This window comes from Lagenorhynchus albirostris, chromosome 17 (genome assembly GCF_949774975.1).
Source record: "Lagenorhynchus albirostris chromosome 17, mLagAlb1.1, whole genome shotgun sequence".
Taxonomy (NCBI): Eukaryota; Metazoa; Chordata; class Mammalia; order Artiodactyla; family Delphinidae; genus Lagenorhynchus; species Lagenorhynchus albirostris.
In genome coordinates, this window is record NC_083111.1 from 52,271,932 (window position 1) to 52,298,946 (window position 27,015).

The following is a 27,015-nucleotide window of genomic DNA, read 5'->3' on the forward strand; positions in this document are numbered from 1 at the left end:
AAAAGTTTAATTATAATCATTGTCATTAAGGCCTACACTTAGCATAAAGTTGGGAAATCCTTCTAGGTTGAAGACAGTACTGAGAGATCATGCGCTACAGTGGAAAGAGAAAGACTAGGAATAAAGAAACCTGGATTACATTCCTAGTTGTGCCACCAGCAAGCTGTGTGACCTTGGATAGATCACTCACTTCCACTGAGTCTGTTCCCTCATCTGTACAGTAAAAGGAGAACTAGCAGTTCATCTTAGGTGCCTTTCTGGTTTGGAATATGGTGGAAACTCTGATTCCACCGAGACAGTGGTATTTAATTAGTTTGTAGCAACACAAAGATCTTTAAATCAATATAATGCATAAGAACTGAAACTTCTTCAAGCTGTCCGAATATCCAGAAGAAAATGCAGTTAATATACAATATATTTGTTCTACAGAGGTCAGTGCTTTGACTGAATTGCCCATCATGAATGCCAGTGACTTCAAAATCATGTAGTCTATATATCATCCTGGCTATCAGGATCTTTAAGTCCCTTTCACTTACCTGAGATGATTCATAGTTTAGAAAACACATCTATAAGGCTAACCAAAGAAATTTACTATGTTCAGAGTTAATGGCTTTAAATGGAAGGGGGAAACAACATTTGAATCAGCTTTATAGGGAAATAATTTTCTGAAAAGAAAATTTGCTTCTCTCCCGTGAAAGATCTCTGAATTCAAACCTTGTAGCTCTGTACAAGGTTTAGGGCTGGTAGAGTGACAATTCAAGTTACAGAGTTTCAGAAGCTCTATCTTTTCCTTACTTTTTGGTTCTGCTGAAAATTGTCAATATTTTGTGTCACCAGATTTAGTCATAGAATCAATTAATTTTTGTGGATATGGTAAGATTTGAACAACTGAACATTAGATAAATTAGTGTTAAAAGTTATAAAAAGAAATATTTCAAGAGTGTAAGCAACAGTATTAATCTTATTGTTGACATACTTGCTGTAGTCACCTTAAGCTCTCATTCCTTTTTATATTAAAAATTAATTTGGCTCCGTATTTTTCTTTTTGCAAATTACATCTATCTTTTTTTAAGAGTTGGCAGAGTGGTGGAGGATATAAATAAGTACAAATGTACATATTTTTGGAATACAACAATCTTCACCTGTTTTTCTCATGAATCTTTAGGATTTCATTTGTCTGTTGAAGAAGTTGTTTCTCTAGCTTGTATGTTGATAATGAATTCTCCAGCAGTTGTATTTCAAGTCGAGAAGTTTGATTTAGTACCTTAAGATAAAAGATAAAAACATTTCAATCTTTACAAAGAGTCAAAACAATTATTTTGGGGTTTTTATTTAGCGGTGTTTTCTTTTTAAATAATATTTCTTCTAGAATAATTAAATGGTCTACATTCTACTAATTAATGCCTTACATGTCTCAAACATTATATTTGTTCAAGATTGAAGTTGCAGCTGAATGAGAAAACTGAGTTGTTAAATCCATTTTCATATTTCAATTTTCATTTCCTCAAACCCTAGGATGTTCCCCTGTGCTAACTGTCTTATATATATTATCTCCGATAATTACAAGTACAAGATAAATGTTAGTACAAGGTCTTAGATATTGTGTGTAACAAAGAATAACTACTAGCCATGTAAAACATGTCTGCCTTGATCCATCACCTCGCAAAAACTAATTAGAAATGTGCAAAAAACTCGTGATATAGTTTAGACAGATTCATGATCACAATTACTGAACACCTATCATGTTAGTTCATGTCAGCCCTTCCAGATGTCATCATATCACGGACATGGGTACACATTGAAAAGAGGAATTGTTATGATCAGTTTATAAATGAGGCAACTGAAGTTCAGAGAGAAGCCAGAAACCACACAGGAACCAAGGGAAGAGTTGGGTTTCAAACCCAGATACTGTGACCTAATTCTAATGCTTTACACAGAAAACCAAGAAGAGGGAGAAATAACCCATCCTGGGTCTTCATCTGAGGAGATGAAGTGACCAGGAACCCAGAATGCACTGAAGACAGACTGTTAGTTATCCTTTCAACTGCACTACGCTGGGTCCTCAAGAAACAGTAAATGTTCACCTCATCTTGAATCACAAAGACTCATGCTGCTAGTCAAGCTTTGTTTGTTTGTTTGTTTGTCTGCAGTAGGCGGGCCTCTCACTGCTGTGGCCTCTCCCGTTGCGGAGCACAGGCTCCGGACGCGCAGGCTCAGCGGCCATGGGCTCACAGGCCCAGCCGCTCCGCGGCATGTGGGATCCTCCCAGACCGGGGCACGAACCCACGTCCCCTGCATCGGCAGGCAGACCCTCAACCACTGCGCCACCAGGGAAGCCCTAGTCAAGCTTTAATATAACATGAGTCTGAGCCATGAACCCAAACTTATCCATCCTCCAAGCAAACATCACACACATTCCAGTCCTAGAAGATGCCTTCAAACTGTGCCACTGCCTTTGTCCTGTCCCCTTCTCCTTCTTCTTTAAGGGAGGTAAAAAGGGCAAGGAAGAAGGTAAAATTATAGTTTTAAAAGCTCCCTATGTCATTCGAGAATTTTTAAAACCACCATACCTTTTTTAGAACTATGTATTGAAAGGAACCTGGGAAACCTTCTGGAAGGTCAATATCAATCTAAAGGGTCCTCCTCTAAAAATGACACCAGTAGAACTTTCCTCCTTCTTTGTAGCAGGTCTAAACCTGGAATTATATCAGATGCACACAGAAAAAGCCTTTTCAAAATATACTGACACAATCAGGGCTGGGCTTGGGCTAATGGAGGTTGTGGGGAAAGGGGATGTATTTGCAGGGGGAGCAGGACAGGGACTAGGGTGAGATGAGAGAGGCAACTGCCTGGGTTGTAAAATTTAAGGATGTGTCAAAAAACTCAATAATCAAGATAAGTAATATTTGAATGCAACATTTTGAAAGATCAAAATTAATGTAAAAAAATCCAAGTTGAACAGAATATCATTTTAAAATAAAGACAGGATATGCTACTACAAATATATGATCCAGTCTTGCATAACTTGCTCTCATTCCCCTTCAGCAGGACTAGCCCCAGTCCTACTGAAGGGGTTGGGCCAGGGGGTTAGGGAAAAGAATACTGAGATGGGGCATTTAGCTTTAAGAAAGTTTTAAGCTACTATGATTCATTTATACAACTGTCATGAATATGGATCTGAAAACCAGTCTAAAAGTTACTACTACTAATTAAAACTCATATTTGTGGAGTGTTCTAGAGTTAAAAAAGTATTTCCCATCCTGAATTGTTTCATTTGAGGAAACACAGGAGCAAGAGGACCTGAGATTTGAAGACAGAGTTAAAAGCAGCCCAGAGGAAAAAAATGGCAGAGAATGTAAAGATGAGGGATGCACAAGATATAACTTTCTTCAACTATTAAACATATTTTTGTCTGGGCAAGTTTTCTGTTTGTTTGTTCATTAACTAGAATGGCAATTTATAAAATAATAAAATAGGGGATGACACATCTACATTTTTTAGTGAGATTTAGAAGAGTGCTTGGCACAGAGAAGACCCTCAATGTGCTGTACATTGTCTCCCTGAATCAAGCATATCATATGCTGTTAAATGAAATCTGTTTTCTCCTTTATTCACTGTATTCTCTGATCATACTTCCTGATATTCTCAAATACCAAAACTTTTATTTTACAAAGGACAAAAATTGTTCTTTTCCATGTCTGAGAAGAACATGAGAGAACACTGAGAACAAAATGGAACCATCCAAAATTGAAGATGAAGTTGCCTATATCTAAGTCTGGAGACACTATAGCTCCTAACTTTTCTCTACTTTGTCCTACAAAGTCCACTTGCTACACAGCAACCAGAGTGATCTTTTTAAAAACACAAATCAGATGTCATTTCCTATATTAAATATGCTAGTGACTTCCCTTTACAATTAGAACAAATTCCAAAGTTCTTGGCCTAGCCCTACAAGGTCCTATGTGATCAGGACCCTGATTACTTCTCAGATCTCACTTCCTTTCAACTCTCCCCCTTGTTTATTATGCTCCAATAATATTGGCCTTCTTTCTGCTACCCCAACATGCCAAATTCATCTCCATCTCAGGTTCTTTGCAGTTTCCCCTGCCTGGAATGTCCACCCCTTCCCAGATGCATGGCTGATTTCTTTTCATCATTCATGTCTTACCTAAGGAGGCCCTTCCTGGCTATTCTCTGTAGAGGAGCTCCCTCATCATCCTCCATCAGGTGGCCTTGTTTTACTTTCTTTATGAAATCATCACTATTGGAAATCATCCTGTCAGTATGCTCATATGCTGCCTTTCTGCCCCGTGAGGATGTCAGCTGCACAGGGGCAGGACTACTCCATCTGGAGCCCTCCAAACCGCCAGAGCCCAGCATGGGGCCTGGAATCCTGGGGCACTCAGAGCTATTAGATGATACGCTAGGCAGTGGATAGTGAGTCGGTTTTCAAGTTGCGTCATGCTCAGAGGGTAACAAGAGAAGGTAGCAGGCCAGGTGAATATCAAGCTGGACTTCAATTATAACAGCCCAAATCTAAAGCAGCATCTGAATGTGGGAGAAAGAGGGCGACAAATCTCAGAAGTCCAGGCTAAGTGTAAGGTCATCTCAGGCTGATTTTGAGCACAAAAGCCAACCCCTTCTCTTCTTTCCCCATCGCCTTAACCCAATAGCTGCTTTATTTCAGCTCTCTCCCTTGAGGTATTAAAATAGGCCTGAAGTTCAAAAGCAGGCAACTGATGAGAACTGTACAGGAAACTATGATAAATTGACCACTTTCTTTCCGTGTGTCTATGGAAATTGCTGCTTAGCAATAATCTAAGTGTTCCATTAAAATGACAAAAGACATTTCCTTCTTTAGCCTGAACACATTCCAAAAGCATATACCAGAAAGAAAGAAAAGAAAGAAAGAGATAGAGAGAGAAGGAGAAAAAGGGAAAGGAAAGGAGAAGGAAAGCAAAGCAAAGGGGAAAGTGAAGAGTATATGACACAAGCCCCCAAGAAACAATTTCAAAGCTTAAATTTTTCAGAATACACCACAGGGTAAGGAAGATATAAGACTTGGAACTGCGGATTTATGGACTATAAAATTTCAGTTCTTTCTTTAAAAAATAAGCAAAATTTTAAAAATAAAAATTACTATTTTTTTTAAAGAAAGTGAGCTAGATAATTTCATCCAGCTTCCCTTTAATACTTGAGTGCATCTAATCTTCCTTGAAAGGAAAATCTCCCACGAAAGAAAATTTCTTTCACTGGCATATTAACTTTCCAATCAGCCTTGCTGTAGGTTTGTGTTTTCTTTTACTTTAACTGTCTTTCAAAAAAATATGTATAACACAAGGTATGATGTCCTGGCAATCAGACTTTTACAGAAGAATGAAGGCTGGTACATGTACATGGAATGAGAGTTAGATCACCATTTTACAAAATCAATGAAATAATTTATTTGGTCAGTGATGGGCAACGTGACAAAGTATCACCCTACAGTTTTCTTGTTAATTTCCAAGGGGAAAATGGACAATTGGAATGGAGAGCTATGGAGCCTTTTACCCTCACCAAGTTAAAATAGCGTCACTGAGAGGGTGGCAAGCTGGCATTTGTGCCTCCTGATGAGATGGAATAGGACGTGACCAGTAATTCTACAAAGTACTCCCACCACCACGTTCAACTCAACCTAATTAAGCCTGTAGACTTAATTTCCAGTTTAAAAAAAAAGTACAGTGGATGGAAGAGTAAAAGAAATATTCACACAATTTAAGAATATGGGACAGTATACAGAGCAAAACCTCAAGAAAAACAAGAAAGTCAAACAGAGAAAGACAAATATTGTATGTTATCACTTATATGTGGAATCTAAAATATAAAACAAACTAGTGAATATAACAAAAAAGAAACAGACTCACAGTTACAGAAAACAATTTAGTGGTTACCAGTGGGGAGAGGGAAGGTGAGGAGAGGCAAGATAGGGGTAGGGGATTAAGAGGTACAAACTACTATGTATAAACAAACCACAAGGATATATTGTACAGCACAGGGAATATAGTCAATATTTTATAATAACTATAAATGGAGTATAATCTTTAAAAATTGTGAATCACTATGTTGTACATCTGAAACATATAATACTGTAAATCAACTATACCTCAATTTTTAAAAATGTAAGATTACTCCAAATTAAAAGGGACTATTAAGTCTTGAAAAGTAAAATGTCTATAAAATTTTTGGCAGAAAAATTGAGGAAATTTGAATGTGAAAATTAGTTAACCTTGGAGAATTATTAATTTTAGTCATAATAATATATAGATAATACTATATATAATTATTTTAATTATATTGCATATTTTAATTTATATTATATATAAACATATAATGTATTTATAATATAATGATAACCTCACTGGGTTATGGAGTTTAGTAGAGATAGTTCTTGTATTACAGATGCAGAAATTTTGGGTAGAAGTAATTTGCCCAACAGAGCTAATTCACAGTAGAGTCATAATGGAAGCCAGGTAATCTGTCTCTAGTCTGAGTTCTTTCCCATAGGCTCATGCAGCTGTACACAAGTAGCTTCCCTCTGGAAAAGAAAGGTATCTCCCCTCAGTCAATAACAACTGCTATCAAAATGATTTCTTTCAATCACCAGGAGATCTTCTGCTTGTTGCGGCTGAGGGCATCTGACTTCTCTCCAGTACTCACCCCAACGCTACACTAGCATTACGAGGCAGGAAGATGGCCAAATTTCTCATGCTCCTCAGAGTACAGAGAAAATACATTCATCCAGTGTTCTCAGTCAGTCAGAACATCTTTGCAGTAGGCTGCTTCTGTTCAAAGTCCTATTCTGACCCATCCACTATTCGTGGGTATATATTACCATCAACACACAACCCTTAGGACATTGCCCTTGGCTTGGGAGCACTGGACTGAAATATACAGAAACTAAGAGACTAATATCAGTGAATTTAATCATTCAATAAGTATTTATTGAGAGCCTACTGTGTACCAAGTACTGTTTTAAATCCTAAGGATAGAACAGTAAGCAAGACAGACAAAATCCCTGCTCTCTAGAAGTTTGTTTCTTGGTGCAGGTGTTAGCCCGTTTTTTCTGTAAAGGGCCATAGAGTAAATATCTTAGTCTTGGCAGGCTCTGGTGCAACTACTCAATTCTGCTGTTTTATTGAGAAAGCACCCATATACAACATATAAAACTTTATTAACAAAAAAAGATGGCATTTCGAACTTGACCTATGGATCATGGTTCACTGAGCTCTCTCCTAATGGGTTATCAAACACTTTTTCCAGACCTTTTGAGAAAACTGATTACCAGGGTATTTTCCTTGGATGACCTTTAGCAAATTTATTTTACTGCTGTTTCAATCAGGCCAAAGTTAAATATTTATTCAACTATCCTCTCATCAAGTTAAAGAGATAGTGGCTCAACTTTGAGAGGTGCCCTTTCTGTCCTTTCAAACCTGTTTCCACCTAGAGATTCAATCTCATTTATTAAATTGTTCCTGGACTGCCTTAAATTTATAATTGTATGAGTCAAGTCCAAACAACAGGTGTGATAGTTTGTGACCTCTAAGAAGCAGATGATGAATTAGACTTGCAGGAAATTTATTAGGGGACATGCCTGTGAGAGAAAATTGGGAAGAAGCCAGAGTTGGCTAGGGTCACCTTCTGACTGGGATATAGATGGAACCACAGTGAAGAAGAGAGGGAAGGGAGTAAGGCTAACTGGAAGTTTTAGCCTGCAGGGAAGTTGTGCGAAAGTTTGGCAAGGCTGATGGAGAGCCCTTAGCCAAGTCATGCGTCAGTGGAGTCCTGCAGCTCCCAGGAATGGGTCTAAGTATCACTGCCACAATGTGTCATTGGCTGGAAGTGGCCCCTGAGAATTGTGGTCTCTGTACCAACACAGTGATGGATTTCAGAGCACAGCAGCTGGGACCATTGGTCTATTACACCCCGCCCCCCCCCCCACAGTAGGAGACTGGAAAGATGCATTGTTATAACTGTGGGGAAATGTTCCATAGCTAATTAACTTGATGGAAAGTCAAGAAAGAAATGGTTTAGAAAAGTTTTGTCACATTAACTCAATTAAGCTCACTGAAGATAAAGACTTTTACTTATTGTTGTATTCTATTTAGTACCTATTAAAATACCTTGCATCAAGGAGGTACTCAAAATATATCTTTAAAATTTTTATTAAATTCTATTTCTAACACTATGGCTCCAAATAAATCATTGGAAGTTGAAGGAAACGTAAGCTCAGTGTCTATAGAACTTCCCTACAGTTACACAGCCGGCAAGCAGCAAGGACAACAATGGATGCTAGGATTACATGAAATGATGTGCAGACACATGGTAAAATGCCAATACCTAGTGGTACCTTCAGCAGCAGCTGCATCTTCATCATTTATAGAAAACATTCAGTTGCTACTATTAGGCCCACATTAATTTGCTTTATCTTATTTCCATTTTATCCTGTGCTTGGACCCAAGTTGTGTCTGCAGCCTTTGAGAGAGAAAGGAATCACAAGAGGGAGGCAGTACAGATAGAGAGCTGGTAAAGCATGTAGACTCATGCCAGACTGCCTGGGTTCAAATCTTCCCTCTAACATTTACTAGTATTTTCGCCTGGGGAAAGTTGCTTTACCTCTCTGAGTTTCAGTTTTCACATTTTTAAACAAGGGAAGATAATAGTACCTACACCCCATCAAGTTTTTAAAAAATTATTAAAAAGCTAATAAATGTAAAATTGCTTAAAAAAGAGTCAAGCTCAGATTATTAGAGGTAAATTTTAATGTCATTTTTTGTCTACTAGTGTACCTCTAATCAAAACTGGCCTGAGGAAGAAGTCAGAAATAGATTCACACTACAGGAAGGGACATGAATAATGTCTGAAACTAAGCCCTTTATACTGCACACTTGGAAAGAGGAACTGGAAGGAGAGGAGATATTGGTATGAACTGATAAGAGAGTAAGAAAAACACTGCAAGCTGAACTAAGGAGGAAGGAACAGGCCCAGTGCTGGTTCCTGATCTCACCACCATGACCAGCAGGGTTACTTAGATATACTCATTCTCTGTCTCTTTTCTGATCATGATGCCTATTGGGCACAAGAATATTTTCAAGTGCCACTGCAATAAAACTAAGGCTCTACCACCTTTTGTTAAATTCAAGTCAAGAAGGTCAGCAGAGGACTAGAAAGCACTAAGTTACTTATCTTTATAACAACATCATGTGAAAGCTAGGGCACTAAAATATACTGCAAAACCATTGGCATGAATTCCTAAAATAACTGAGGACCTGAAATCAGTTTAGGAAAAGCAGCACTTACCAACGAGAAACAAAGTAGAATGAATATGGGAGGAAAAACGTGGGAGCATGCCTGGATAGCCCTAAAGGATCTATTGGTTTATAAATGCTTATTATTAAAGACTAGAGCATTTTGAGATTAAGGAATAATCCAGGATTCACTTTGTGAACTTGGCCTTGCATCAGAACTTGAGTGCACTTGAATGATTAGGTCTAAGTAGATGATGTACTGTTGCAAAGGTTCAAATAAGCACCTCATGGATATACATTCACATGAAAAAGCGTGGGAGCATCACAGCTATGAATAGCAGAGATGATTAGAAGATATTAAAATGAAGATGAAAAGAACAGCCAGGATTCACTCTTAAGGTAGGACCTAGTTTGTCCGAGCCACTGTCAGACAATCTATCTCCACCTTCCTCTCATTGCAAGTTCTGATGGATTTGTGATTTTTGAGATGTTTTCCAAGTTTCAGCTATATTAAAATTCTTCTTGGAGCATCTAATAAATTTTCATTAGCCTTTAATGACTATTCAACTTTAGCTGCTCTATATAGGGAATAGGTTTATTTTCTATGAATTTTCTGTGCTATTGTCCATAAAGTACACATCTCTTAGCCTTAAGGATGCAGAACAAGTTGTTATCTCTTAAAATTTTACATAGCATGCATCTTAACAGTTTGGAGATTGGTATGCTGACAATGGGATTTTTTTCCCCAACAACTTCAATTCCCAGTTGGAAAGAGAATAAAAACAACTCAATTTTGGGGATGGAAAAAAATGAAACAAAATGCTGCCATGTATGTCATAAAACTTATAAAAGAAATGCATAAAAATTTCAAATGTTCAACTAAGTAGGGTAATATTAATTGTGTATTTCAGTCTTTGAATATATAGAATGCTTTGTAGGAGATGGTGAGCATTCAGTTCTAGTAAAAATAAGAGAGGACACACATTATTCATACCACAAGAAGCTTCACACCACTGAGCAAGCTTGGTTCATAGATCAACAAGCTTGCTCAGTGTGATGATAATAGATTACATAGTCTCATAATTTTTAGTTATAATACGTAATTTTCCCTTCCTCATCCCCCATAATTATCTGATGATTGTGTGCAACAAAAATTATTTTCCAAAGCCTATGTGATTTATTGTTCCAATGTGATCCACATTTAAGCTCTTATTCAATTAGATAATTATTAGTATTACTAATCAAGGAGGACAGAGAAAGAAATGAGTATGAATCATTTTGAGTACCAAGTTCAATTCACTAGCTGTATCAATGTGAGAAAATCATTCAAACTTTCTGTTCTAAACAGTCTTCACAAACATCATTTGTCCATTGGAAAGTGGTTTGCATAATATAAAATGCTCTATCCATGTAAATTATTATTGTTATGTCTCTTTAAATATCAACATTTGATCTATGTGATGCCATTAACACAAATGACACAAAATAGAAAAAAGGGTGCATATTATTTTTGAATTTATACTGTTAAAAGAGTTAAACATTAAAGGCCATTAGAGATGGCTTTAATGTCTTGGTAACCTACATAAGCAAAGCAAAATCTAAGCCAGACTCAATGCACTTGAATCTAAGAAAGTAAAATTTAAGAACAACCAATCACAAACAGCCAACTAGGCTTTCCCAAATAAGGCAACTGCTTAAGCTACAGCCAATCAAATAATTTCCTTGCTTTGCTTCTGCATCTTCTCTATTAAAACTTTTCCCTAAGCTCCTGCAGTAGAGCTAAATACTTTCAGTTAGGTGCTGCCCAATATGAATCAATGTTCACTCAAACTCTTGAAAATTTTAACGTGCCTCAGTTTATCTTTTAACAGTATACTTCACCTTTGATTCCAGAAATTAACTATTACATTGAGACAGAATCATCCTCTGGATTTCAGAATGGTAACAGGAATAACCATTTCCATGGTTAAAAGGGAACCAAGAGATCATCTTCCAGTCATCAAAAATAATATTTTCATTAAACTGTAATGGTAGGCTTGTGACAGTGATAGTTAAAAGGAATTTTACTGATTTGTGCATAAAAATATCATTGTCCAGAGTAGGGTAATATATATATATATATATATATATATATATGTATGTATATGTATGTATATATACATATACACGAAGAGTTTTAATTGACTTCTCATTATAAAATCATGCTGAATAAAAATAAAATCTGCACATTCCAGATCAGTTTATTTGGGGTTTTCCTTCCTATCCACTGACTGCACAAAACCTCTGCAGGTGCCATTACTGTTAGAGTACTACTGGAGATAAAACAGGACAGGTCAAAAATGTACATCAAAGGCACCAATTTGACACAAATGGTTATTCTGTTTGACATATATCATATCACAGTTGGTAGCTGAAGTGTTTATTTGAAATTTACATGCTGATTAAGTCCTTTGCCTGTTTTTGGAAGCACATACAAACAGTCCTAGTCCTGTTTTTGCAAGCACATACAAAGCTAAATATACCAACTCTCATGAAATCAAAAGAAACATGCATAGCATGTCAGGCAGTCATTGTTGTTATTACCAATAAACAAAAATGTGTATGTTTCCCCAATCCCAGTGCTGAAATGTGCTCTGTGTTTATGGAGTAACTTAAAGGAAAAAAAATCATCTGGGTTAAGAGTTTGACGACTCTGGCTCAGGGGTGTACCTGGGTCTCAACATCTGTCAGCTTTCTGGTCTGCTCTGCGGTCTGAGAGAGGAGGCTGGTCCCTATCTCGAGCATGGTGGCTGTGTGGTTCTGAACTGCATTCTGCTGTATCTGAGCCATCTCCGACTTCATATTTTCCACAATGTAATTCTCAATCTGCAAGAGATAAAGGACAAAACATACTACATTATAAGCAAAGTCTTTCAGTTGAAGCATGTAATATTTACAATGATAAAACAAGACACAGCTGGCAAATCAGCCATCTGGCAGGAATCCTCAGCATCTCTGGGAGCTGGGGAAATGGAAGCAGAGCACACAGGAACACAGTTGCTAACAAACCCATAATATACTGATGCACATATATAATCAACACAATCACAATGAAAATTCACACTTGGATAGTGCTTTCTCATTTAATCCTTACAGCAAAGATAGAGAGTTAAGCAGAGATGACCTCACTGTTCTTTTTATTTTATAGCTGAGGAAACAGAATTAGAGAAGGTCAACGATGAGCCTAAGGTCACCAGCAAAAATTCAGCAGAGTTAGCACAACAATTTAAATCTAAATCTTGGTTCTCTGGTCTTTTCATTATACCGTATTGAACACTTATCTCTGAGAAATATTCAGCCTCCTCTGTAATGAAAAATAAAAGACCATGCTGGGTTAGGGAAATGGGACAAGGAGTGGGAGGGGGGCAGATACCCAAAACACAAGCCTTTAAGGGAATCTTAACGTATAGGCAACAGCATATGAAATGAGCTGCAGAGCCTCAGAGCTAGCTAAAACTATGATCAGTGCTCCTTTGCAAGCTCAAAAAAAGGCACTGAAAATATGGTCCATAAAGCAGCATTTGCCCTTCTTGCCTTGGGGAATGTTTAGTCCTTTATGGTGCCACCTTAGAGAATATTATGGTTGTAAAATAAATGGTACCATAGGGGGCAAGAAGAATTATTAAGTGACTTACTATGAGGGAGCCCGTTAGGCACTTGGGAGAATAAAACTGAGGATATTTTTCATATGCTTGAAAAATACAGAAAGAAGCCTGCACTTCCCTGTCAGTGCACTTAATTCTCCCCCACAACTGTGTGGTGACTACATTTTATTACCCAATTACACATAAGGGGAAACTGCATCCCAGAGAAGTCCGGTCCAAGGCCACACACCACAAAAACAGCCAGACTTGGATTTGAGTGCTGAAGTCCTTAACTTTCATACCAACACTGCTAACCACTTGATAGTTCTGCCAAGTCGTGCTTCATAAGCTGGGTTCCAAATTATTAACAGCTACGTGATTTTTACTGATTTAGTGAACCAAAATACATCCACTATTTTATAATCTATAGTAACACTATTGTCATGTAATAAACATAGCTTAAAACTAAATTCTTCTTTGTAACTTTGGCAGTTCACTTTCTAACAACATTTCTTGCTTATTCTATTTATCAAACATGAGTCTGTCCCAAGCTAAAGAAAATGAAAGGTCAGAATCAAACTCACATTGTTATTAATAAGTTCTGACTTTGTTCTTGGTCAATATAAGGTAACTCCCCTTCAACCTTTCAAGTCCCCTTCCCAAATTAGAAGTAGGGGGAAAGTTTCAACTCACAAAAATTTATTCTAAAACAAATACAAAATAGATTAGAACACATATCTGGAAATTATCTTAACAAAACTTAAGGTCTCTAGGGTAAATTTAATCTTGGCTTTATTCCAACTGAACTAACATATTTTAACAACAGTGGAAGGGTAGAGGAAAGGAGGGTGGGTTGGAGTAACAGACATCTATCGTTTTAGATTCTGCATCATATGTTCCCTCTTTTCTAAATAACTTCCCTTAACTTTCTTTTTGGAAATTGTCTTTTCCTCCTTCAGAACAAATGCTTTGGGTGGAGCTGTCCCACCCTAACTTCAGGGTAAGGTACATGTTTGAGCCTGACAATCAGAATGCTCTGCTCCTGCTTAGAGAGAATAAATTGTTCAAGAATGGAAAGGTACTGTGAGCAAGGCCAGGAAGTCTCAGTTATGCAATTTTGTCTAACTAGCCTACAAAAGAACTTCCTTTTCCTCTGTGGTAAGCTGGTAACATATATGCCTGACACTGTTGATGCCCCATTTTGCCATCACAAAACTAGAGTCAGTCTAAGAATGAGGCTAAGTCAGAAAGATAGATACGTAGCCCAGGTGATACAGATAGAAGGATACTTTTAGAGCACCTCCTGTCATGTTTTTAGCCAGATCCACCCTTGGACATTCAGTTATAAATTCTGTGATGTCCCCTTGAGCAGCCCACTTTTTTTTTTTCTTTTGCGTCAATCACATTGATTTAGTTTCTAATAAAACCAAAAAAGTCTTGACTGATAAATCTGATGGATGCTTAGCGAAGGAAGCCTCAGACAGGCACACATTAGCAGTATGTTCCTTGCTTATCCAGGGAATTTGGGGCTTTATATAAATGTGTATATTCTCAAAAATGGCAGATAAGTCTCCATCATGGAGATGATACCTACCATTTACAGCTGACATTTATCCACTGTCTACCATGTGGCAGGCACTGAGCTAAGTGCTTTCCTTTCACAAAAGCGCTTAAATCTCACAACAACTTTATATGGTAGGTATTGTTATAGCCGTTTATAGGTAAGACTACCGAGGCTTAGAAAATCCACAACTTGCTCAAGAACAAACAAGAATTTGGCACCCCCAGTGTCAAAACCCAGGTTTTTAACCTCTAACCTTTTCATCTTAAACACTACTTAATTACCCTATGCATTTTATTACATAGGTGCTAAACCTTGTGTGTTTATCCAAACTGCATGGGGAGCATTTTAAAAATGCAGATGGAGGTGCAACACACCAGAACTTTGAATCAGAATTTTCAAGGGTATGTACTAGGAAACTATATATTTTTAAAACTTCCTAGCGTAATTCTGATTCAGGCAAAGAGCAATGCTTCTCAAAGTGTGGTCCACAGAATAACTGCCTATATCAGAACTATTTATGAACAGTCTTCTATGAGATAAGAAAATTATAGCAGAATGCAAATTATCTATGTTGCTAAGCACACTGGTGTGTGTGTGTGGGGGGGTATGTGTGTGTTTGTATATGCATATGTGTGTGTGTGTATATATATATATATATATATATATATATATATATATATATATATATATATATATATATATAAAGAAAGTAATGCTCCAATGCTTTAATTTACATTCTGGTCCTAGCTTCTTACCTTGTTCACAAAATGGCAATTTCCTTGAGTAAAAGTGATTTAGACCATCAAATTATTCTATGCCAGATTCCCTGGTTACCAAGAAATTTCAAATAACAACTTGGTTTCCTATGCAGATTTCTCTCCTGAGAGAAAGTTCACTAATCAGTGAGCTCCAATACAGATGTGCTTGATAATTACATATCAATTTCTTATTCAGTTGGTTAGTGGAGTCAGTTCCCAGACTTTGATTTGCTCTGGGTGTAATAATAATCACGTGCCCCAGTCTCCACAGAGGAGGACACCCTCTGGCATAGAGCGACTATTATATCAACGTTCAGCTGCTTTGTGGTCCTATCTCTGTTAGATACTATCTATTCATCTATTCTGTATTATTGTGCTTTTTTAAAAAAAACTGTAAAAATTAACACCAGCAAAGCAAAATATCTGCTTTATGCCAGTATTTATCACAAAGAGCTTCCCAATTCTGCTGACCCTGTTGTAGAAATAAAGTAGGTCTCCAACCTATCCTAAAATTCTTATTTGGGCTGTCATGATGAGTAACATGAATCTAACTCTAGCTAATTATTTTTTAATCAAATGGGGCTGCTCTAAGAGTAACTGCTTTTTAATGCAAAAGGTAATGGCACACTGAAGTAGCAAAAACCAGATGTAGTTGATTTAAAGGCTGAGGAGAGAGGCAGAAGTCAAATATACAATGTGTGATTAATAAGGAGGACTACTTTCATCTTAATCTCTAAACATTCCTCTGTAGATGTATAACTGTGAAATCCATCTTCATGTGCTATACTAGCCAGGTTCAGAAAAGACTTGTAACAAATTTGATTGTCTTCATATATTCTGTACTGGTTTCAAAATATGTTTACAGAATATGATGGCTACTTCAAGGTTCAACGTTTTATAAACATCTAAGATGTGAATCTTAAGCTTAGAATTTGCTGACCACAAGAGCTAATGGGTTATAAAGTAGGAGATTCCCAATCTGAATCATAAAATTATTTGACTATACTGTCAGTCTCAGTGTCTGACTCCAGAGTTTTATAAAGTATTGGCCAAAAAACTAGTAAGAGGATGGAGGATGTGATTTGAAAGGACATAATAAATGGTAAACGATGATTTTAACGTAAGGAAATAATGTTACATTTGTAAAGTGATTTAGTGTTTACAAAGAGCTTTCATACACTGTCTGACTTGATTCTTATACCAACGTTACAAGGGAAGTATTGACTCCATTTATGGTTTAAGAAATTGAGGCTCAGAGGCCTTAGGTGTCTTGTTAGAAATGAAAGGACTCAAATCTATCTTCTGACGTTCCACTAACCTTAGAGTTATGGGAACTGTTTCGTTGTTGGATTGGTTGGCTATTTGATTGACTGGTTAAATTGATTTACTGATCTCAGTTTTAGCCAGCTCATTGAAAATTCATTTACTTTTTCCTTTTAGAAAAACATGCAACATTAGAGGGTGATTACTTCACTCTGCTTCACCACATTAGAGGCCAAATTAATTTGAGATGAGGTGAGAGGTCTAGGGCCAGGTATTTGGAAAGTTCACTTTGCTAGCACTTTTAATACAATGGGTCATTAAAAATCCTCTCATCAACGCCTACCTTTTTTTCTTAGTATGCAGTTTATAATAATATGTGTGTCTTCTTCCTCTGATTTTATTTCTTACAAACTACTTTGTTAAATATAACAAAGGTAATAACAACGACAATATGCTAAGCCTCTACCAAAGCTAGGTTATGTACCAGGTTTTACAAAGATATATCTCACTGACTACTTGTAACAATCCAGCCACTCTATTATTTTTTCTCATTTCACTGATAAGGAAACAGGCTCCAGAAGTTAAGCAAATCATCTGTGATCACATAATAAGTTGCGGTAGAGCTGTTACGCTGCTTTGAAAGAAGCTAGATGGCCCCTCAGGATATGCTCCTTTTATAGGATGGTCACCCATCAAGCACAAGCACACTATCACAAATGTCACAGACAAATTCTGGTAAACACACAATATTCATGCAGGGAATACATAAATTGAAGGCTACAGAATGGATGACGTGAAACTGTCCAAAGACAGATAATTTTTCATTTTTTTATTTAATTATTTTCACAGTGATTGATGGCTGTAATATCCTAGGAAATGTTAATAGGTGGTGAGAAAGGAAATGTACAGTCCACTGTATGACAAGTAGCATTATTAAATAGAGAAAAAAATATTTTTAAGAAGTGAAGATTATCATCCATTTGTAGTTCACTCATAAATTGCACACCCATGTCTTTTGCCCAATGACGAGTAGAGAATTAATGCTATCATTTTCCACTACAAAAGAGAGTTCTGGGAAAGATCTCTTACTGGGCCCTCAAAATTCTTGCCACTTCATGTTCATGAGAACCAAAATCTGTGTGAGATTATGATATGTCTTGCATGTGAAACGCATTCTCTATCATTTCACTTCAAGAGGTCACTTCAAGGAATCTCTTAAATCTCTTAAACGACAGCTTATCTTAAAGCACAAAGAACAGAATTTCCCCATGTAATTCTTAAGAAAATAACATTTTAAGCCCTATAAAAATTGACAAAGGCATTGTTCACTTAAAATATGTTGTAGATTAAGTGGACTCTCATTGAATGTTGCTGCATATGGTATTACTCAGTTATGGCAAAACAACCATGAAATAAAGTAAAAGGGTAAATATGGGAAAGCAATAAAAAGGTAAAGCAATGTAAAAAAAAAGCCTTAAATATTGATGCTTTTATCAAATATCATTGTTTCATAAATCCGTGGCAATCCTGAAAATGCAACCAAATCTAGGTTTATGGTTTTATAAAAAAGAAGGCTGAGGCCAAATATATTATTTGCTAGAATTTCTATTATTAGAATTTCCAGTATACTGTTTTTTTATGAAATGGCAAAGTATAATTAATCGTCTTTATAGACAATAAATCTACTTAGCTGACATCTGAAACAGCTTTTGTACTGATATGTGTGACATGCATCCCGCTTTTCACTTCAGTATCTGAAAGAATACTACTTACAGAAGAAAGAAAACCATTAGAATAAGTGAGCTGGCAGAGACATTAAATATTATGAGCTCCAAGAATCTCATTTTATAGTCGTGGTGACTGAGGTTCAGAGAGGTTATAGAAAGCAAGGTGAAACAACTAATTAATGTCAGATGTCAGGCTGTGGTCACTCAGTGTGTGGGAAACTCAGACTTAACATCAGCAGGCTGAGTCAACAACAACGGCTGCTGGTATTGCTGGCCTACCCCACATTTCTTTTCCTATCCCTTGTTTCCTGCTACTTGCTTTACTTCTGATGGCTCCTGATTTGAGGCTACCCTTTCACAATACTAATTCATGCTTAGCAGTTTTGGGGGTTTTAACTTTGCTTTCTGGACTCTACCCTTGCTTTCCAGCACTAATGCCCACTAGCTGCTCCTTAGTCAATGAGCCTCAGTCTCCCCCTGATTTTATTCTCCCTATGCATCACCCCACAAATGGAAAACACTGAGACCAGACTCTATATTAGTTCAGGCTTATTAACCCTACATCAGTTCACTTCAGTCCTAGCAAATATGTGATGAACGCATCCTACGCACTAAGTCTGGTACCAGGTATTACCAATACAAAGGGTTGAGTCGTGTCGGAAATAAATGCTTATTAGATGGGTCATTTCAATAGACGGTGAATACTCTGGAGTTTACCTCTGACTATATTTCTTCCTGTAAATATTCTTATCTCTTTTTGATAAGAAGAAGCTCTCGGCTACTGAAATTAATAATGTTGGGGGGACGTTTGTTATATCCCCTCCAAAAGAGTAACAGCAACACCCTTGCTGAGGCATATGGAGAAGCTAACTTCAACAGTACCCCAGAAAAATCCCATATGAATAAATTCTTCTTCAATCATTTTCTTGGTTATGACTCTTTTAAGACCACATTTTTGTGGCTGCTGAAAGTTGCCATTTCACATATAGTGCCCCATAGTTGTGTCAGGACCCAGGAAAATCATTCTCTCTTCACATAAACAGATGAGATGTTTCCTGCACCAAAACACACCTCACTAGCCTGGAACCTCTCTTTTACATCCCACCTTTTCACACACAGGAAAAGTCAGAGTCACGAAACTTTAAAAATATTTATAAATGTCTGCTTAATTTTTCTCTTTACATTTTTTAAAGGGAGATGAAATGTAAATAACACACTCAGCCAGGAGTCAGGTTATCTGTGTTTTAATCCAGGTACTATTGTTGATTTACTCTGTGAACTTGGACAAGTCACTTAAGCAAATGGGTTTTAGATCTTCATATAGAAATGAAGGGCTGGTTTAGATTCTTTTTAATATCTTTTGAAGCTCTCAAATTACTTCATTTAAAACATCCTTTACAAAGCACAGGAGTCTGCAATATTTTTATTTATTATAGAAAATCAAAATATGGATGGATATATCTATGTCTATAAAATATATAGTACATATCCTTGTGGCAGTTAGAAAACAATGATACAGGAACACAACAGAAAAGTCATGGATCAAATCTCTATAGCACGCACATCTGTTTTAAGATAAAGAGCTAGAACCTCTGATTCCCTTAATCTCCAGGCACCATTCTGCCCAAAATATATTCCTTGCCTTCCTCCAACACAACCTGGCTATCTTCTTATGTTTCTTATGTCAATGAATGGCACTACCACCACCTTCCCATTCATCCAAGTCACAGGAAGCATCTTTGACTATTCCTTATCTTCATTTTCTGTATTTAATCAGCACCAGATTGCGTTGCTTCTGTTTCCTGAAGGGTGCCTAGGTCCATCCCTCTCTCCTCTTCCCCTTCTCTCTGCCATATCTTTTTATCCTCACTGGCACTGACTTAGGGCAGACTCTTGTCATTTTTCTTCTGGATTTGTTAATGGCCTAATAACTGGTCTCCAGAATCCAGACTTGCTTCCTCCAATCTGTCATTCGTGGCATAACCAAAGGATTTGATCGATCTAAAACACAGATTTGGCCTTGCCACGCCACTTCTTAAACTCTTTCAGTAGCTTCCACCACCTGCAGCTAAAGTCACAACTCCTTAATCAGCAATGAAGAGTCCTTATGATCCAGACTTGGTTTCCCTCTCCCTACATGTACCTTATGCTCCAGACCTACCAAATTATTTGCCTTTTTCCAAACATACATTATTTTCTTTTGCTTCCATGCCTTTGCATATAATTTGTTCTGATGGGAAGGTTCCTTTTCTACCTCATCCTCCCTTCTCCTCGGTTAGGTCCTGATTTTCAATATCAGTTCAAATTTTTTCTCCTCAAGGAAACTTTTCACTTTTAGTTATATTTGTTCCTGAAAGTATGAAATATCACATTACCAACCTTCAGTGAGGTCTTTTTGAATGTCAATGGGACCAATGTAAATGATGCAAAAGTAGATAGGTCTGAAGACAAATATCCTCACTCATGGGACCACATAATCCTATCTTGTCTTCCTGTATCTTCCCTACTTTCCTTTTCTCAATCATCTCTGTTATGGGTAATTATTTAAATTAAGTAAAATCCAGCAAACACATTGAAAAGGAGCCATGTGTTAATCACTGGACTATACAATGAAAGCAAAAGAATGAGTAAAACTTGACTCTGCTGATCAAGACTGTTTATAATGTAAGTGTGATACAAGTGCTGGAATGAAGGTACAAATGTCCTTCCTGCCTGCTGGGGTAGGATGAAGGAAGGAATGACTCTTCTAAATGAGGGAATCAAGGACATCTTCCCAGAAGCAATCCCAAATGAATGTGGCAGGGAGGGCACAAATTTCTTATGTCTGCCTTAATGCACAAAAATGTGGTCTGGAAAACCTGGAGGATGCGGGGATAAAGAAGGAAGCCAGAAAGACTATGACAGCATGCAAGGAACTGTGCTTGCTTAGGTAAGGTGAGGTGACTTTCCTGACCATCTCTTGAAATGTACTGTTCAGGAAATCAAGAGATAAATCAGTCAGAAGCATGGGCATGCCACTGAGGCCACAAACACAGGGCAAGGGCATGCTATCAGATTTTTAATGTGAGATTCATTAGAAAGCTCAGGCAGATAATTCCTTAGCACTTAACTAAATTTTCAAACACACTAAGCATAAAATTTACCCCTTTAATAAAACATATAAGTGCATTTCTGTGTGTGTGTATATATATATGTTGTGTATTTATTTTCACACATATGCTCTCACACACATATATTCTTATACTCTCAACCTACACGTTTCAGATTTTACATTCACACTTTGTGGTTCTGTTCATTTCATTGTAGTTTACTTCATTAAAGATTCAAGTAAAATAACTAATGCATCACTTTCCTCTGGATGAGGTATGTTTTATGTCAGATTTAATCAGTATAGATAATGCCTGTTAAACAGTCATGGACAGCTTCAGTATCTGCCAAGCAACTACGAAACCTTTCTCCCAAATTCTGAATTTACACTTAGATGACAGAAAAAAGGGAAGAACCACAAAGCAATTTTGTATACATGGGTTTTGTATCAGTGAAAGTGATAGTTTTTAAACTAAAGAACATACTGTTTCAAACAGAAAATTGCAAACGTAAATTCCTTTAATTTAATGCTTTTTAGTTTCTTATCTGGAATGAAATTTAACCCCCCCCCCACATTACATAAAATGCATTCTGGTTCACTTAAAAAGAAAGAGCTCTGACATCTGAACTAGAGACCACCCCAACAGATGGTAGGTTGTGGGCAACTGATAGGGTAAAAGAGACTCCACAGAATAATTCTAAGAAACATCTTCTGTAAACTACATTTTTTTCCTCCTATGACAAACGGCAGTGATACAAACAAGTAACTTATGATGTTCATTTTTTTAAGGGAAACCTCCTGTGTTAAATGAAAACACTGCAAGACAAATAATGAAATCTAAGTACTCAGCATATGATATAAGATACACACTAACAAAAATTCAAAAGCCTTAATAATGAAGGAATTTATAGATTTTCAGGAATATCACTAGTAGGTAGAAAAATGCCATCATTTTACTCTGGTATTTCATATAAAATTGCAAGGTATTAGCACTTAAAATCTAACCTTATTCCAATAAAACCCCGCTGTTCAACATTCTGACTTTTTAGGCTATTACTTTCCCACACATGCTGTTTCTTTTTTTGAAATACAGTTGTTCTATTTGTCTTCCTTATCTTCTATAATATCTCTTAAGTTTATGATGGCGTTTTTAAACTAACTTTTATCTGCTTAAATGTGGCAAAATTAATGGTAAGAGCATGTGTGCATGTATGTATTTTTCCTACAATAGGGGATTCCTCAATGGAATGTACAAGAAGTTTGTACAGTCATAAAACTGTCAAAGTCATTGTATAATACACATTCCAAAGCATTCTGTGTGAGGTCTAATTTTTCCTGAATAATATTTGTTGAGTAGTTTTTATTTAAATTACCTTTGGTCTAAGTACTAGAAAGGTTAGTAGGCTGGAAATAGTTATTCAAAGCATAAGAAAGGGACAGTGATTGCTGACATCTTATAAATGAAATAAAATCCCCATTTTTCCTCACTTTGACCAAAGGATGACAGACACTGGACATTGTTTCTTCTTTCACAAAGACCATTTTGGTGCCCTAGTGATGCTTGTTACATCTCAAGTGTTATTGGAAGGGTGCCCTAATTATCATTACAATGAATTAGTCTCTCTTAGAATTAACCTCACACCACAAGAGAGAATGAAACTGAGCATGAGTAACTGTTTAAAATACCTGCTCCCATTACCACATGTATTGCCAGAGGAATTCTGTAAAAGTTTGTTTTAAAGACTCACTCATCTAGTTTTGGGAGCTGTAGACCACCTCACAGTGTTCCTTTCGATTTCATCCCATCCCCAACAAGCAATGACCACTCAAAACCATTTTTTTCACTAACTGAAAGAAGGCTGGTCTACTTTTTGGAAAGTCTAAAGCTTGGAAACTTAGAAATATTTTTTAAATCATGAAATACACTGTTAATAGACACCATAAAGCTAGCATTAAAAAATTAGCAGATGGGGCTTCCCTGGTGGCGCAGTGGTTGAGAGTCCGCCTGCCAATGCAGGGGACACGGGTTCGTGCCCCGGTCCGGGAGGATCCCACATGCCGCGGAGCGGCTGGGCCCGTGGGCCATGGCCGCTGAGCCTGCGCGTCTGGAGCCTGTGCTCCGCAACGGGAGAGGCCGCAATGGTAAGAGGCCCGCGTACCACACACACACAAAATTAGCAGATGTCATATTTTGACATATTTGGTTTGAATTTTCTTTCTTTTTGTTTTTAGTAAGAAATAAAATGTTATCTGGACAATAACAAAAGCACCCCCTCCAAACACACACACATCCTGAAGTTGATGTGAACTTATACAACATAGGTATATACCTAAAATAATAAGCTATATACTGTCTAGTATATTTTCTAGATTTATAAAAACATTACCTTATTATTAGGCTCCTTAAACTCTCCTATTTTTTAATCAACATTATGTTTTTGAGACTTAGACATATTAGTAGTATAGTTTTATTATGCATTACAGGGAGGAGTCAGGTTTAGTAATTTTAACAGCTAATAGAACAGTCATGTCCCAAGGCTTGACTAACTCAGAAGAGAGGAGTACAAACTCTAAATAGACACATTACCCTGAGTTCTAGCTCTGTCACAAGAAAGAACAAAGTGTTTCTCAGCATCTCCCGAAGCCCCTAGGATTTCTTCTCTAAAGAGCAGAAAGAAAGCTGTATGATGAATCTTCCCTCATTTACAGACTGTATCTCAAGAATCCATACCAATAATTTTTATCTTTGGCAAATAGTTATTTCCCAGAGAGAGCAGTTAGGGGACTGAGAAAGAAAGGGGAAAAAGGAAACAGGTTACCAGATCTAAAACTTGATTCTACAGTCCTTCTCAAACATACATTACTACATTAAGATTTTAAAATAACCATGACATAAATTATAATGACAGCCCTTCCAACTTCTTAGGGAGCCTTTCATTGAATCAACTGTTTAGCCTATATTTTAAGGTATAAAGTGATGAAAAAGTACCAGCTCTCCATGGCTTAAAAAAACAAACCCTTCTGCTTAACATAAGTAGTATACAAAATGATATATGTAGTATGTTCTCAATTATGGTAAGTGTATTCAGATACACATTTGTATGCATTGGAAAAAGAAAAGAAGCACTGAATCATGAACAATGTGTATCTCTGGCTGATGGGATACAGGTGAATTTTATTTTCTTCTTGAAATGGTTTGATATTTTCCACTTTCTTTAAGAAAACAACAATTTAATTTTATATTCAGAAAAAACATAAAGAATGAGAGAATGACATTTGTAAAGACATAAAGATATTAGAATGCATTCACTCAGTGGGAAACTTATAAACATGTGGCAACTTAGTGGTGGCTTAGGTCAAATCTGTACCCACAGATGTGCCCCACTGGTTCCATTAGTTTTTTTTTCTTTAGTGCTGTCCCCTATCCACCCATTCCCAATTCCCTGGCTTCAAGTGAACTAAAGAAAACAAATAAACAAAAGAGCAGAAACAACCACAGGTAGTTTCTTTGAAGGGGAAGGGTTTTGTGGAAATCTTCGAACAGCAGCCATTATTTATTGAGCACTTCCTATGTGTCAGTCAATGAGCTTTAATTATTCCTCACAGCAGCCCTTTGGAATAGATATTGTTACCATCTCACCAATATGAGATGGGAAAACTTCTGAGAAATGAAGTGATGTGATCAGGGTCACAGAGCCCAAATGCTAGAGGTGGTAGTCTGTTGATACCCCAAGTCCATTCTCTTTCCGCTTCAGTTGGCCTCAGGTCCTTGGTTAGTGCAAGGATCATGATCAGGTCATTTCCTGCCCAAATCTGTCCAGCTGAAGTGTTTTCGTTGGCTAGCACTTTATTTTTTAAGTATAGTTTCAAGTCTTTATCCAGAACTCACAGTCTCCAATTAGCCTACCTCTCTTTTCCTTTAAGCTATTAAGGTAAGCTGCCCTGATCCTAAAGCCATTAGAGTTGCTTCCAGCGTCAGGTAAGGGGGATAATAAAAGTACTTAACATCTGGGGCTTCCCTGGTGGCGCAGTGGTTGAGAGTCCACCTGCTGATGCAGGGGACACGGGTTCGTGCCCCGGTCCGGGAGGATCTCACATGCCGCGGAGTGGCTGGGCCCGTGAGCCATGGCCGCTGAGCCTGCGCGTCTGGAGCCTGTGCTCCGCAACGGGAGAGGCCACAACAGTGAGAGGCCCACGTACCGAAAAAGTACTTAACATCTGACTATCATTTTCCAATGGTAAAAAACAACAACTCTTTATTCACTTGTTCTCTCTTTTTAAATACAATGAAAAATCCACTTAACCACTATCACGCTTAGGAATACTGAAAGAATGATTGGATCAATACGTGGCCTTCCTAAACCTATCTAAACTTTGAAGCCTTCCTAAACCAAGCACAAAGTAATTATTTTATATGACAAGGTGACTCATTCTTTCCTCAGCTCCATGATGATATGCTTTTTATGGCCTCATTAATTATCCTTGCTGACAAGTATTAGTGTTTTCTTTCACTTACTCAACCAAAAGAGAGATACCATCTTCATATAGCATACGGATTAGTACCATGCTTATTCTCTTGTTCATTACACCATCACTCCTTCAAATAAACACAAATAAGTGAATAATTAATGTTCATATACTCATTGAAAGCTTATTATCATAGAGTGTACTCTAATATGATTTAAAATAAGCTTTCCAACCAATTTTCATCAAAAATCTTTAAGCAAGCCTCTTTTTTGGAAATAAATGTTTTCTAGGTTACTAAATTACAAGTTGCTGAACTATAGCTAAATTAAAATTGCTGAACTAAATAATTTTTGGTCAAAAAAATTTTACTTCTTAAAAGTAAAGGTGTATTTACAACTAAATACACTTACTGTATTTTGCAGATACATATATCTCTATAGAATAATGAGTTAGAACATATACGCTAAAGTAGAAGACTGTTTCCCCTTAAAAATGCCATGTCTAATCAAGCAGGTGTAAGATTACAGATAGTAGATTAGATATCAACAAAGACAAACAGGAACATGCGCAGATGTGGGTGTGTAATTATGTATATTTATATTACATATAGATACATAAATATATACCTGTTACATACTTTCTTATGTGAGATAAACTCAGTTCGGTAAATATCTATTGAGTCACTTTTATGTTTTCTGTGTTAACAGGCCTTGTACCATGAATATATAAAGATGCAAAATATACAATTATTGCCTAGTCCCTGTCTACTGAGAACGACAAGTATACAAGCAGACAACATCATTATAATATGGTAGTGGTTAGAATAGAAATAGCCTATGCAGGACTGTGAAATATATAACTCAAGTTTATGAAATCCATGACAGTTTTAGTTCATATACTCATAGAGAAGAAATAAAGAGTTTTTGATAGGTCTTAGTTAACTCAACGTGACTGAGCACAAATATAATTTGGAAAAAGCGTATGTTTACTCACTCTTTCTTCTGTGATATCCCACCCAGGACTGATTGATCTCAGCATTCACAGTTTTAGAAAGGCCTTTTTTTTTTTTTTAGAATAGCCTTTTTATATTAAAATTATATCAGCATCATTATCTCCGGGAAACCATGAAACCCAAAAATTACACATCCTAGGATGTCGCTGAGGTCTTTTACATTCTTGGCTTCTTAAAGTCAAGGGTTTTCATGCCACAGCATGAGATATGTTATATTAAAAAGTCAGGT

At 36.9% G+C, this 27,015-nt stretch overlaps 1 protein-coding gene across 2 annotated transcripts in view; it reads right to left on the reverse strand.

Moving 5' to 3' along the window:
- ANGPT1 (angiopoietin 1) overlaps positions 1 to 27,015 on the reverse strand; it is a 250,086-nt gene that overhangs the window by 84,894 nt on the left and 138,177 nt on the right. For both annotated transcript variants that reach the window (XM_060127346.1, XM_060127345.1), the window contains exons 2-3: positions 11,994 to 12,149; positions 1,143 to 1,264 (exon numbers count right to left, since the gene is read on the reverse strand). In XM_060127346.1, coding sequence (XP_059983329.1) covers positions 1,143 to 1,264; positions 11,994 to 12,149 — 278 coding nt within the window. The remainder of the gene's footprint in view (positions 1 to 1,142; positions 1,265 to 11,993; positions 12,150 to 27,015) is intronic.